The sequence below is a fragment of the Molossus molossus genome, unplaced genomic scaffold, assembly GCF_014108415.1.
Source record: "Molossus molossus isolate mMolMol1 unplaced genomic scaffold, mMolMol1.p scaffold_m16_p_3, whole genome shotgun sequence".
NCBI classification, from domain to species: domain Eukaryota; kingdom Metazoa; phylum Chordata; class Mammalia; order Chiroptera; family Molossidae; genus Molossus; species Molossus molossus.
The window spans coordinates 119,803,587-119,817,929 of record NW_023425366.1 but is presented as its reverse complement, the minus strand read 5'-3'; the positions used below and the strand labels follow the sequence as shown (position 1 = coordinate 119,817,929).

The following is a 14,343-nucleotide window of genomic DNA, read 5'->3' as shown; positions in this document are numbered from 1 at the left end:
TTCACAGGAACAAGGTTCCTGGGGTGCCCTAGCTGGTCTTGGGGAGAGAGCTGGGAAAAGGGGCTGCTGGTGGGAGCCCGACACTCACTGTATTTCCTGCAGTAGTGGGCAGCCACCTCGGAGGAGGTACAGTACCTCCTGGTCTCGTAGTTCTCATAGAAGCTGCTGACCGCCATTCCTAGACAGTGGTTGGGCAGCACCAGGAACATGTGGTCCAGAGTTCTAGAAAGTTCTTCTAATTTTACCGCTGTGGGGAGAAGGCATAGACCAGTGAATTCAGGAGGACATACCACACCTGCCCCCAAGGACATATCAAATCAGGGAAGGCAGGTTTTTGATGTTCCCTTTAAAGTGTGTGTGGGCCAGGGCATCCGGCTGGGTGTCCTCCACAGACCAGGCCCACGCCTTCCTGGGACACCATCTCCCGGGGGGTGGCCCCACTAGCTCTGCTGAAAACGCAAGGGGAGGTGCTGCTGGAGTGTAGTCTGGCCCAGTATCTGCAGTGGTGCCACCCCTTTACCCCCCACACCTCCACATTGGGGCAGAGAGGCTCCAGGGGTGCCCAGGTTGTGGGGAGTAGGGGGCGGTCTCCATGCTCCCACCTGGGATGCGCATGATGGTGACCATGAGGAAGGTGGCGATGCCTGACAGGATGTTGAATATGGTCAGCCTCGTGTAGGCAGTGGCCGCCCCCGAGAAAAAGAAGTTCATCAGATACATGAGGGGTATGATGGCCCAGCCGTAGAGCATGAGCAGCAGCAGGGTGTCGGCCACATGGCCATCCCGTGTGAAGGCATGCACATCAAAGGCTTTGAACACCACCTGTAGCAGCACAGAGAGGGGGGCTTGGTACGCCTGCAGAGCAATGCAGAAGCCCAGGCCCATCAGCTCCATAGGCCAAGTCGTCCCCCATGCTGGCTTTTAGCCCTGGGATCTTCCCTGATGAGGTTCCTCCTTCTCCCCTTTGCTGATGGAGCTGTTAGCAAGGCACCTGGCTCTAGGGCCCTGCCTACTAAAGGGGGGCAGAAGCTGGGGGCATGGAGACCAATGAGGGGGCTGCCTGCCATTCTCAGCTACCTTCCTGGAATCAGGGCTGAGCTGCCAGCGTGGACCCCAGGCTGGTTTTGGTCTGCGCAGGGGCCCCAAGGCAAGCCCCTTGATGTGCAGGGAAGGGTCTCAGCACCATGCAGCCCTCACCAGCAGCAGCAGAGTGGGGATGAGGAAGGAGATGAGGTCCCACAGCAGAGCTGAGAGCCAGAAAGTGGCCACGTGGACTCCACTCACAAACTGGACATGCTTGGCCTGGACAGCCCTCTCGCTGACTGCCAGGATGGAAAATGTGCTGGCCAAGAATGCCATGGCGAAGAGCAAGTTGAGGGCGATGTCAAATCCTTTCCGGCCCCTGTAGGGGGTTGGGGGGGAGGGGGAAGATCAGGTCAGGGACAGAGCACAGCACTTCTGGGCAACTGGGGGATTGGGTCCTTGGTTACTACTGTTCAAAGCATGTGATGTAGTGGCCGGCCCCAAACTGAGCTGCTAATGGGGGTTAAAAGAGAACATCAGAGCTGGGGGAAGGTCTTAGCACCAGGAAAACGCAACCCCCAAGAATAGCTCCTCCTCTGGATTTCCTGTCCCCAATGGTGGCAGTGCTTCTCCCACTAACTTTCAATCTGTCTCCTGTGCCACACACTTCCCACAAACACTCAAGTGTCGCTCTGCATTTCCCACATCTGAGAACCCTCTGCCCGGTTCTCTCTGTTCTGCCTTCATCAGACCCCATCACTAGGCATCTGTATCACTGCAACAGCTCATCTACCCCTCCCCTCTGTCAAGTGCATTCTACATTTGGTTGCCAGAAACACCTTCTACAAACTGACTTTTTTTTTTATCCTCACCCGAGGACATTTTTTGTTCAGATAGAGTGGGAGGGAGAGAGAGGAAGAGAGAGAGAGAAACATTGACTTGAAAGAAACAGCATCGCCCTGGCCAGTTTGGCTCAGCGGTTAGAGCGTCCGCCTGCGGTCCGGAGAGACCCGGGTTCGGTTCCCGCTAAGGGCAAAAGAAACAGCATCGAGTGGCTGCCACCCGCACGACCAACCAGGGCCGGGGACAAACTGCAACTGAGGTACGCGCCCTTAGCGGGAACTGAACCTGGGTCTCTCTGTACCGCAGGCTGACACTCCAACCGCTGAGCCAAACCGGCCAGGGCTACAAAATGACTTTAATGGCATTATTTTGTTGCTTAAACACCTCTTGACCATTTCAATACATGGTACTGGGGCAACTGGATACTAATTGACCCAAGAAAGGAATGCAGTACTGACACACGCTACAACATAGATGAACTTTGAAAGTGAAAGAAGCCAGTTACAAAAAAACACATATTATATGATTCTATTTACGTGAAATATCCCAAACAGGCAAATCCATGAGACAGAAAGTAGACTAGTGACTGCTAGGAGATGGAGAGGAGGAATGGATAGTGACTGCCACTGGTCATAGAGTATATTTTTGAGGTGATGTCACGTTTAATAAAATTATATTGTGGTCCAACATGTACATGAAAATATGCTCAACATCTCTAATAACCAGGGAAATGGAAATCAAAGCCACAATTAGATACCACCTCATACCTGTTTGAATGCTTATTATAAAAAAGATAAGAAATAACTATGGTGAGAATGTGGATTAAAGGGAACCCTTGTGCACTGTTGATGGGAATGTAAGTTGGTACAGCCACTATGGAAAACAGTGTGGGGTTTCCTTGAAACATTAAAAATAGAATTACCATACAATCTAGCAATTCCTCAGGGTATTTACATGAAGGAAATAAAAACACTAACTCAAAAAGACAGCTGCACCCTTATGTTCACAACAGCATTTTTACAATAGCCAAGACATGAAAACAATCTAAGTGTCCATCAGTGGATGAATGGGTAAAGGAAACGTATCACACACACACACACACACACACACACACACACATTTTAGCCATAACAAAAAGAAATCCTGCCATTTATGACAACATGAATAGACCCTGAAGGATTATGCTAAGTGAAATAAGTCAGGCAGAGAAAGACAAATACCATATGATCTCACTTATATGTGGAATCTGAAAAAAAAAACCCACAAAAATCCAAAATTAACAAAACTCATAGATATAGAGAATAGACTGGTGATTGCCAGAGGTGGGGCATGGGCAAAATGGATGAAGAGGGTCAAAAGGTACAAACTTCCAGCCCTGGCCAGTTTGGCTCAGCGGTTAGAGTGTCGGCTCGCAGACCAGAGAGTCCCGGGTTTGGTTCCATGTACCTTGGTTGCAGTTTGTCCCCGGCCCCAGTTGGGGTCGTGTGGGTGGCAGCCACTCGATGTGTCTCTCTCACATCGATGTTTCTCTCTCTCTGTTCCTCCCTCTCCCCCTCCATCTGAAGATAAATGCAAAATGTCCTCGGGTGAGGATAAAAAAAAAGTGATGATGGCTCTATGACTCTGTGAGTATACTAACAATCATACAATTGTATACTACAAATGGGGATATTGTATAATAGGTGAATTATATCTCCTAAGTTGTTAAAACAAAACAAAAACTCCTGCTGCCTGGTTCATTCTTGAACCTGCTCAGCTGACCTCTGGGTCTCCTACCTTCTTGGGAGCCCAGAAGGAGGCAGCTACCAGCACAGCCCCTGCCTGTAGCTGCTTCAGGTTTGAAGCCCCCCCCCCCCCCCCAATAAACCTGTCTCTCCCTTCCCCAGCACTTTGTGTATCATTTCAAAGCCCTGCCATCTGCTCCATCACAAGTATTTATCATTGTGCTTGTCTGTTTCTGATATACCAAGAAGAGCAAATGACTGCCACTGTGTCTCTTCTTTTGGGTAGAAATGGGAAGTAGCAGAGGGAGAAGAAGACACGATAAAGTTCAGGGCACATTAATAAGCTGCCCTGGAGTGACTGTTCTGAAATTAACTGATCATCTGGCTTCCCCTGGATGGTCCCAGAGTTTTGGATGGCTCTGTGACAGGGATGAGGGAGAGTCTGACACACAGATGGCATGATAAGGCCTAACGAGAGAAATGCCTCCCAGGCTCCCTGACTCCAGGCCACCACGAAGCAAGAACACTTGATCTTGCTGCATTCTGCTGTCCTCACTCACACATAACAACCAGGCACTGCCCTGAGCGTGACTGTGGCTGGGATTCCCTGTGGATAGTGGCTGGCAGGAGCTGGGTGCAGATTTGGGAAGAGGGCATGGCGACCCTCTAAATTTTCAGTGTATGTGGGTGGAGTCTCACCAGCCTATCTGCTATCCAAGGAAAGGGTGAGTATGGAGGGCTGAGAAACACATGGGGTGAGGATTCCCTGGCCAAGAACTGGAAGCTTCCTGCAGGCACAAACTATGCTTTATCCACCTGGATGGCCCTTGGTGGACACCAGCAGTGCTGAGGTGGTCACTTCTGAGGAAAGGTCCTGACGGGAAGAGGCAGGGGCCTGATCTGAGGGACACGGGGTCCTGTCTGGGGACTGGGGTGGCGGGGCAGTGCACATACTCGCTGAATTGGTCCTTGGCGGCCTGCAGTGCGCTCCGGGGCTGGGGGTAGTTAGAGACTGTGATGGAGGCCCAAGGGCCGCACAGCAGCTTGAAGAGGAGGTTGTCCACAATGGCCAGTGCAGTGGCTGGGGAGTGGTATGCCTGGTTGTTGAATAGGGCGGTGATAACTGTCCGCTCGCCGACATCTCTGAAGGATGCTGCCACCAGGCACCGCTCGTTAAAGCCTCCCCCTTCCACCGAGGCTCTGAAAATCAGGAACTCCTCCAGGTCACCTGGGGGGCAATGGCAGAGTCAGCAGTGTGGACGAGTGGCCCCCCAGGCCACACTCTGGGAGCTCTGAAGGCTTGGAGGAACCATGAGAAGAACACGTAACTTTCCACACACACAGAAACTGTCTATAGGCTGTTCCACCCTACACACAGGCTCACTGCTCTGGCCTTGCCTCTCACTGAGCTGTAAAATGGGTACAGCAATGACACCTACACTGCAGGACGCAAGGGTCAGCGAGGGGATAGGGACACATTAGTGAATCCTAGTACTGATATTTACAATGGCTTCCATCAAGACCTGTTGTCATTACTTAGATGTCTTTAAGCACAGTGTGATAAAACCATGCAGTGAGGTGGTCAGAAACAAAAGGCCCACACTTGATGAAGGAGCAGGCAATTTAACCTTTTGGATGGACTCAGGCTGGGGCATCTATGGCAGCATCCTGAATCCCCCAGAGCTGTTGTGTACCATGAAAGCCCCACAATCTTTGGGCCAGGCTGGGGGGCACATGGGGTGACAAAGAGGGGTAATCACCACTGTTCCAATAGGGCTAGTCAGGGTCACAGTCACTGTCAGGGCCAAGTGGGGACTCTGGGCTGCAGGAGCTCCTGCCCAGTCGAGTGCCCATCACAGTGCCAGCCCATTCTAGGCTGCCCATAGGTTCAGCTAAAGAAGAACCTAAGTCTTGCCAAGATTTTGTGACCACTCAGTATGCTGAATCTCAAAGTAGCCAGCCAGGAAGTGGGAGGGGAGCAGTAAAAGGAGAAAATCTTCCAGTATAGTCCCTATAACTAGATGCTGGCTGTAAACCCAGAGTAGTGTCCAACCGCCACCACCGGGGACATGACATAGCTTTGGTTTTAGGATGATGGAAGAAAACACTGTGTCACCCCCTGGCTGGTTTGGCTCAGTGGTTACAGTGTCAGCCTGCGGACCAGAGAGTCCCGGGTTCGGTTCTTGCTAAGGGCACATACCTCAGTTGCAGTTTGTTCCTGGCCCCGGTTGGGGTCATGTGGGTGGCAACCACTCAATGTGTCTCTCTCACATTGATGTTTCTCTCTCTCTCTTCCTCCCTCTCTCCCTTCCCCTCTATCTGAAGATAAATGCAAAAAAAATGTCCTCAGGTGAGGATAAAAAAAAAAGAAAGAAAGAAAACACTGTGTCACGTTAATGCATACTATGACTAGCCTAGCAAACAAAGAAAAGGCAACATAAAGATCATCGAAGTTTCACATTTCCTTTGAATGGTTCTAAATATAAAACTTCAGGAAATGACCTCTTATACAAAGTTTAGCCCTAGACATGCTGCCTTGTGTCTTCTTCAGACTCAGTGTAACAATTTTCTTCTCCAGGGGAGACCTGGCAACTGTCTGGAAGCATTTTTGGTTGTCATGATGGAGTGGGGGTGGGGAATAGAAGTCCTACAATGCACAGGGCAGTGAAGAGCCAACCACCCCAAGTCTCTACAGTGCTGCGGTTGTAAAACCAGGCTCTGACAGCACAGCTCAGGCCCGGAACCCCAGGGATGCCTCTTACCCAACACTTCACGGGGCTCCTGGCCCTCAGCCTGCAGCATGTCCTTCAAATGCTCAGATAGCTGCTGATCTAGCCGAGAGGTCCCAGGAACTGAGAAGGGCACAACGGTTCTGCCGTACTCGCCCAAGGTCAGCTTCAGGATGGGGTCGTCAAAGATCTCGGAAGAGTAGTTGATGGACAGGAGGGCCAGGGTAATGCACATCACAGGGACCAGGACCTGGGCTGCTACCATCTTCCATTCCCGCCAGCTGTATGTGGCCTTCTTCAGGAACATGGCCAAGAACTGCTGGCAGTAGAGGGTGAGCTGCAGCAGAGGGGACGAGGTGACACAGCTGCCACTCAGGAGCCAGTATCTGACAGTAGTAGGCATGATTCCCATGTAAGCCTGGGATTTTTGGCTGACATTTGTGCCCTGGGGCCCCTGAACTTCTTGCAGGGCTCAGTCAATGATATGCAGGACACATGTGTATACATCCATGCAGGTCCCGATGTGGGCATCAGGGGATCTTGCAACAGTCATGGAGTCAGGGCAGTCACTATTTCCTTGTCACAGGACATTACGGGTATGGTTGTGATCCCACAGCTCTCCTGCTAAGGTCTCTGCCTCTCCTTGCTCCTGGTATGAGGACTCCAGCTGTGCTTACTGATGAAAAAACATCCCTTGGCTGTCCCTATTCACCAACTTTACCTCCTCACTGTCTTCTTAAGTGTGGGGAGTGCCACTGGGACCAATCCCGAGGTTTGCCACATCTGGCCATGTGACCCTGCCCAAGCCTGTTTCCTGTCTATAAAATGGAACCAGTGCTGCCTCTAACTTATCAAATGCCAGCACATGCCAATATCTTGGTGAAGGGAGCGCTATTAGTTTTATAAGCAATGATTCGCTCTTATTCGTTGGTGGTCAAATTAGAACATTAAGAAATTACAATTGCTCAATAAAAATGCTACGAGTTTTCCTTCTTTTCCCTGCCAACCCATGGGAGCATGAGATGTAACCTTCCCTCTTCCTGGCACTCTGACCCTCCCCAAGTCCACATCTGCCCTCATGGACTGTGGGGCTAGGGGTCTCTCAATCCTCCTGCGCTGCCTGGCTCCAGCCCACAGCACTCACCCCTGTGTTGAGCTTGATGGTGGTGCAGTCCTCCTCGATCAGGGCGCCGATGCCATCAGTTGGGTCCATCGTCCCGCACAGATTACTGTCCACTGCCCAGTCACTTGCTCGCCTCTCGTGCTGGTACTTCAGGGCAGGCAGCTGGATGGCCTGGATGTCCATGCTGGTGTCTACCAGCTTACCAACCCTGAACCCAAACACAGGCTTGGTCATAACTAGGCTCTCCAGGGAGGAAGAAGCTATTGTTCCACAGAGAAGGGAAGTGGCGATGGGGGTGAGGTCTCCTGTCAGAGGCACTAAAGTAGACAACCATCAGCTTCATTGGCTGGTTCGTTCGTTCATTCATTCATTCATTCATTCATTCATTCATTCATCAATAAATATCTCCAGCCCTGGCCAGTATGGCTCAGCGGTAGAGTGCTGGCTCGCATACCAATGAGTCATGGGTTCAATTCCGGCCAAGTGCACCTACCCCGGTTGCAGTTCGTCCCGGCCCTGGCCCGGGTCGAGCGGGAGGCAGCAAGTTAATGTTTCTTTCTCTCTCTTTCTCTCCCACTTTATCTGAAGATAAATGGAAAAATATCCTCGGGTGAGGAATAAAAAATAAAAAAAAGAAAGAAATATCTCCAGAACATCAGCTACTGGAGCCAAGGAAAGTCCAGGAGAGAAAGACAAGTAGGCAGGGACCCTGCTCATGGGGATGTTGGCATTTATAACCAAGGCTTTCCAAGGAGACAGAAGGAGGCTTGGGGCACGATAGCTACACTGTGTTTACATTCACTTATTCTGTTGCCTGCTCTAGGCTATGGGTCCTCAAGGAAAAACACCTTCTTCACATTCTAATTTTGCATTTCTAGTTCTTAGCACTAAGTCTGCCTAATTAACAAATGTCTAGAACATGCATCAGTCATATCAAACTCACCCTGAACTTCTGAGGGTCTGAACGACAGATTTCACATCTTATGGATGGAGGTATGCTCTGAACTACTATCTAAACCTGAGAGGAGTTTGGCAAGCCTGTAACTGCTGTGGTGTTCCTGGGAAGGACCCTAGGGGAAGTGCACACACTCCCAACGTGATTGGAGCATAGCTGCTCTCTGCTTTCTAGAGAGAGAGAGAGAGAAACATCGAAGTGAAAGGGACACATCGAGTGGCTGCCACCGCACGACCCAACCAGAGTCGGGGACAAACTGCAACCGAGGCACACGCCCTTAGCGGGAACCGAACCCGGGTCTCTCTCGACGGCAGGCTGACGCTCTAACCCCTGAGCCAAACCGGCTAGGGCTGCTCTCTGCTTTCTAAAGCTGCACATGTCAGAAACCTCACTGGGTTTGTGCATATCTTAATAACAGAGTCATGATTCGAATTTGGGCTCTGTCAGCTAGCCCACTTCCCTGCTTCTACCCCAGGCATATGTTCACCCTCAGATGAGTGTTAGAGATGATAACTGAGGGGATTGCTTTATCATTACACTTAAATCATCCAATAAAAGAAAAAAAAAATCATCCACATTGCTGCATCCTAGGTGAATGGAAATACATTTACTGACCGTAAGAAGACTTCCTCCATGGTTGTGACAGAGGCCCCAAAGCTGGCAATGCCCAGCTCCTTCTGCTTCTTCTCCAGTTTAGTAAAAAGACTCTCAAACCTGAAAAAAGACCCCAGTGATGAGTCCCTTCTCAGTGACTTTCCAGATAATTCATTCCTAAGTAATCACCTCTGTGTAGTATGGGGGAGGGGCAAAGGAGGTAAGCTCCTTGAAATGACATTTCAAAAAAAATAGGTCAGGTTTTATTCCCTGTCTTTTTTTTTTTTCCAATTGATTTGAGAGAAAGAGAGAGAGGGAGGGAGAGAGAGAGACATTGATTTGTTGTTCCACTATGTGCTCTAACTACGAATCAAACCCACAACGTTGGCATATCTGGACAACGATCTAACCAGCTGAACTATCCGGCCAGGGTTTCCCTGACTTTTTTTACTTCCCATGTAACATCCTGTGAGTACAAAGGCATTCTTTGATAGTATACACCTACAGGAGATCACAAAACCAACCAAAAGCAATTGGTGAATATTCATTTGATTGCAAGGCAGCGAAAAAAATTTCTAAAAAGATTTCACAAGAAAGCCCTGGCTGGTTTGCTCAGTGGTTAGAGCGTTGGCCTGAGGATCTGTGAGTCTTGGGTTCAATCAAGGGCACATACCTCTGTTGCAGTTTGTCCCCGGTCCTAGCCAGGGTCATGTGGGAGGCAACCAATTGATGTGTCTCTCTTACATCCATGTTTCTCTCTCTTTCCCTTCTTCCTACTCTATCTGACGATAAATAGAAAAATATCCTCAGGTGAACCCAATAAATGTAAACTATCTGCCTTTCTGGTGTGGCTCCATTGGTTGGAGGGTCATTCAGTGCACCAAGAAAGAGGTTTCAGGTTTGATCACCATTCAAGGTACATGCCCAGGTTGTGGGTTTGATCCCTGGTTGGGGTACATACAGGAGGCAACCAATGGATGTTTCTCTCTCTATCTCTCTCTTTCCCTCTCTCCCTAACTCTCTCTCTAATATCAATAAAACAAAACAGAACCATAAAAAATAAATGTAAAGTATCTGCATGGAAAAAAAATCCCACAGCACACTGGTGTGGCTCAGGGGACTGAGTGTTGCATCCCAGGCACTGCGAGGTCCCAGTTGGATTCCTGGTCAGGGCACATGCCCGGGTTGCAGGCTCGATCCCCACTAGGGGGCATGCAGGAGGCAGCTGATTGACATTTCTCTCTCTCATTGATGTTTCTATCTCTCTCTCCCTTCCTCTCTCTCTAAAAGAAAAAAAAATACCACAAAATTAGGCAACTATAAATTGAAAAAAGTTGCAACAGAAATGGTCAATATTAATTAATAATACAGTTTGAACTACGCAGGTCCACTTACATGCAAATTTTTTCAAAAAATACATAGCCCTGGCTGGTATGGCTCAGTTGGTTGGAGTGACACCAAAAGGTGTCGGGAGCCAATCAATGTTTCTCTCTCACATTGATGTTTCTCCCTCTCTCCCTTCCTCTCTCTAAAATTAAAAAAAAAATGCATACAGTACTATAAATGTATTTTCCTTCTAATTTTCTTTTTTTAATCCTCACCTGAGGACATTTTTTTCATTTATCTTCAGATAGAGTGGGAGGGAGGGAAGGGGGTGGGGAGAGAGAGAGAAACATTGACTGGTTGCCTCCTGCATAACCTTGACCAGGGTCAGGGATGAACTGCAACCGAGGTACATGCCCTTAGTGGGAACCGAACTCGGGTCTCTCTGGACCGCAGGCCGACGATCCAACTGCTGAGCCACACCAGCCAGGGCTGTTTAATCCTCATCTGAGGACATTTTTTCCATTGATTTTCAGAGTGGAAGTGGGGAGGAGAGAAAGAGAAACATTGATGTGAGAGAGACACATCGATTGGTTGCCTCCCACACACATCCTGACCAGGGCTGGTTATCCAACCGGCAACCCAGGTACATTTCCTTGATTGGGAATCGAACCTGAGACCCTTCCGTGTGAGGGCCAATGCTCTAACCACTGAGAAACAGAGTCAGGGCTCAATTTTTTTTTTTTTTTTTTTTTTTTTTTTACTTCTCCACACTGGTTGTCTGTTATGTTTATGAGGCATGTATCTGTGATTCAAATTCTAAGATCAAGAAGACATACAAATTCACAATTCCACAGAGAACTCTGGACAGGTTACTGTGCATGCTTCATCTAGTGTGACCAATGCACTGAGCTCCCCTTTGATGAGTAAGACACTTTTTGCTTCTCAGGTACAGGTGATGTTTCTCCCAGCTCCATTGCACAGGGAGGCCTGGCATCCTAGACCCAGCAAGCAGATTTCACCATGCATTGACTGTCATAAGTCCAGGACCTGAGAGATGCCCACTGGCCAGGCTTGACAGGTGCAGGGTGGGTAACTCTAAGCATGGAGCCCTTGAGGCCCACTGACTGAGCCCCATTCTCAGATCTGTACCTGTGAGTGCTCTCTTTGGGAAGAATGAATGACAACTCTGCTCCGGCGCTGCTCTCTAGGGAAGCGTTGGGGACGTGGTGGTGGACCAGCCGGGAGATGCCCTCTGGGTTGCAGTGCGGCTCCTTCACCAGTGTCATGTGGTAGCCTGCACCTGGAACACAGCAGAGCCCTATGTGAGGCTGTCTCTCATGTCTCCTGGCCTAGCTGGGGCCCTTGGACTCATGACCATTGTAGGCTCATGGGAAAGGGGCTGGAGAGCAGGAGGCAGCTGAACTAGAATGAATGCATCTTGGAGCTCCTCAGAGCTATCCTGAGGGTCTTGCCACCTGCTCCCTAGCTGGGAAGAGATGCTGGAAAACTTGGGTGCTGAACATGATAAGGAGGTGAAAGCCAAGTCACTTCAGACTTCAATTCTCAGAGGCTGTGGCAGATACTGTTTCCATGACCTATTCTCCTTTCTTGAGAACCCCAGGATGAAGGCAACCCAGTCCAGTCTCCACCAGCCTGATAATGACTGCACTGGGTCACCACGTACTTTACAAGGCTGTGTGCTGGTCAGGGGAAGGTATGCAACTCCTGGGGTATCTTGTCTTCTGTTTTTGCTCCTTCCCACTGGCGGAACATGGGTAGGACCTGGCATACTGGACCATGAGCTGCCTTCGAGAAAGAAAGTCATGCCTACATAGCAAAGAGGGTCCTGATTCCACATGCAACCCACCAGCCCTGTACCATGTTGTGGGCCATTTACTGATTTGAGAGCTGTGACATTGGCAAACGTGCTTGGCCTCTCCAAGGGCGCTATTGCTGGTGGCAGGCCTGGCTTTCATCTGCTATTCCACTGGCCATGACTGATTGTTATTCTAATCCAATCCACTTCCCTGGGCCTCGAGTCTCCATCCAGCCATAGCAGACAGGAAGTCTAGGGAAGGCCTTTCCCTGCCTGATCTCAGGGGCCCTTTGTGAAAGTTAGCAGTGAGCACTTTCGTCAGCACACTGGGTCAGTGACACTGACCCCATATGGAGTGGAGGCGGGGTGCCCATCCCACTTCCTACCTCAGCCACTCACCATATTTCTGTTTGAGGAACAGTGAGGACCCACAGCACTGCAGCTCCCCCTTGGCCATGATGGCAATGCGGTCCCCAAGCAGGTCAGCCTCATCCATGAAATGGGTGGTCAGCAGGATAGTGCGGCCACTTTTCTGCTGTTGAAGAAGGTCCCAGATGGCCCTTCTGGAGACGGCATCCATGCCTGAGGTGGGCTCGTCCAGCATCAGCACCTGGAGGGCAGAGGAACAGGCCGTGAACAGGCCTAGGCTGGCTGTACCGTCTGCCCTGTGCAGCTCAAGTTCCACAAAGATGCTGCAGTACTGCCCTCGCCAGACTGCCTGTCCAGGGTACCCAGTGCCAAGGTTCCTGAGCCATGGCTGCAGAACCAGCAGGTAGCTCAGGCTGAGTGGGAGCTGGAGGGCAATGCGTCTGGACTGCACTGCCCCAAGTGTTTTTCCACCATATATGGGGGGCCCTAACCTGTGTCCTTTAGGAGGTTGGGCCCGCTGCCCCGTACCTTGGAGCCCGCTATGAGGGCGATGCCGATGGACAGCTTGCGCTTCATCCCCCCGCTCAGGAACTTGCACCGGGAGTCCCGCTTGTCCTCCAGACTAAGGATGTGCAGCATCTGTTTGACTTCTTCAGGGCACTTCTGGCAGGACAAGCCTTTCAGCTGAAATAGCAGGGGACAGAGAGATCAGCAGGGGCTTATGACGGGGCCATCCAGTGAAACACTTAGCCCTGGCATTGTCTCATCCTTTCATGTTCTGGCCTCCTAGTCCTGACTTCTCTCCCACCTCCCTTACTCCAAGTACAGGAGGGCTACTAGGAGCAGGTTTTGGTTTGCCGGGGTGTGTGGCGGCGGGGGTATTGGGGGGTGGCTAAGGGCTCAGCTGGCTGCCTAGGGAACCCAACCACACAGGCTAAGGAACAAACACTGAATCCCACCCCCTGCCAACTCACCTGAGCATAGAAATACAGGTGTTCTGCAACTGTCAGGTTGTCAAACAGGACATCGTGCTGTGGGCACAGGCCCAGGCTCCTCCGGATCTGAACCATGTCTTGTGAAATTTCATACCCATTGATGTATGCCCGCCCACTGGTTGGGGGAAAAAGACCTACGGCCAAAGAGAAAAGCAAAGGCTTAGGTTCAGCTGAACTTCCTCCAGTTAGCGTGAGGTGTAATGGCCTCGCCATGTCCATGCAGTTTCGCCTCGATTTACCCAAGGACCTGCCTGTAAGTGGGTTTGCTGGTCACCCAACTCCTGCCATGGTGGCCATGTGGCCCCTCACCTGTGAGCATTGAGAGGGTAGTGGTCTTTCCTGCACCATTGTGGCCAAGTAGGACAGTAATCTGCCCTTCATACAGGTTCAGGTTCAGGTCTCTGACGGCTGCCTTGCTCTTGTTCCCCACTTTGAACACCTGCAGGAAAGGCAGAGGCCACCCTGAACTTTAGGGGCCCTCAGGAACTTACTCCATGGGTCCCTCCCACTCCCTTTTTGAATAAACACCAAGGGTCTCAGAGGGGACCCCTCCCAGTGTCACCAATCAGCAGGCAGAGGGGTGGGAAGTTTTGGACAGAGTGTTGATTGGTGGCCATGCTGCCTCCCACTGTTCTCTGCCTCCCCCACCCCCAACAGGTCCCCAATATCCCTGGTGTCAAAGGTCTGTGAGGCCGAGGCATCACTGTGCAGCCAGCACAGCAAGCGTCTAATGCAAAGCTGCTGAGAGGTTAAGGCTGAGCAGTGGCATGAGTTATTGACTCAACCCTGAGTCTCCACACTGGGCCCTGGGGACAGAGTTTGAGTGGTGGTCAGTGCCTGGGAGAG

General features: G+C 50.7%; 1 protein-coding gene across 2 annotated transcripts in view; it reads right to left on the bottom strand.

The window, feature by feature from the left end:
* The window catches only part of LOC118641821 (ATP-binding cassette sub-family A member 3), a 51,526-nt gene that overhangs the window by 8,429 nt on the left and 28,754 nt on the right, over nucleotides 1-14,343 (bottom strand). For both annotated transcript variants that reach the window (XM_036279402.1, XM_036279403.1), the window contains 12 exons: nucleotides 13,807-13,936; nucleotides 13,477-13,631; nucleotides 13,031-13,186; nucleotides 12,533-12,743; nucleotides 11,467-11,617; nucleotides 9,013-9,111; nucleotides 7,464-7,650; nucleotides 6,353-6,656; nucleotides 4,545-4,818; nucleotides 1,198-1,402; nucleotides 603-822; nucleotides 89-247 (listed from right to left, as the gene is read on the bottom strand). In XM_036279402.1, coding sequence (XP_036135295.1) covers nucleotides 89-247; nucleotides 603-822; nucleotides 1,198-1,402; nucleotides 4,545-4,818; nucleotides 6,353-6,656; nucleotides 7,464-7,650; nucleotides 9,013-9,111; nucleotides 11,467-11,617; nucleotides 12,533-12,743; nucleotides 13,031-13,186; nucleotides 13,477-13,631; nucleotides 13,807-13,936 — 2,251 coding nt within the window. The remainder of the gene's footprint in view (nucleotides 1-88; nucleotides 248-602; nucleotides 823-1,197; nucleotides 1,403-4,544; nucleotides 4,819-6,352; nucleotides 6,657-7,463; nucleotides 7,651-9,012; nucleotides 9,112-11,466; nucleotides 11,618-12,532; nucleotides 12,744-13,030; nucleotides 13,187-13,476; nucleotides 13,632-13,806; nucleotides 13,937-14,343) is intronic.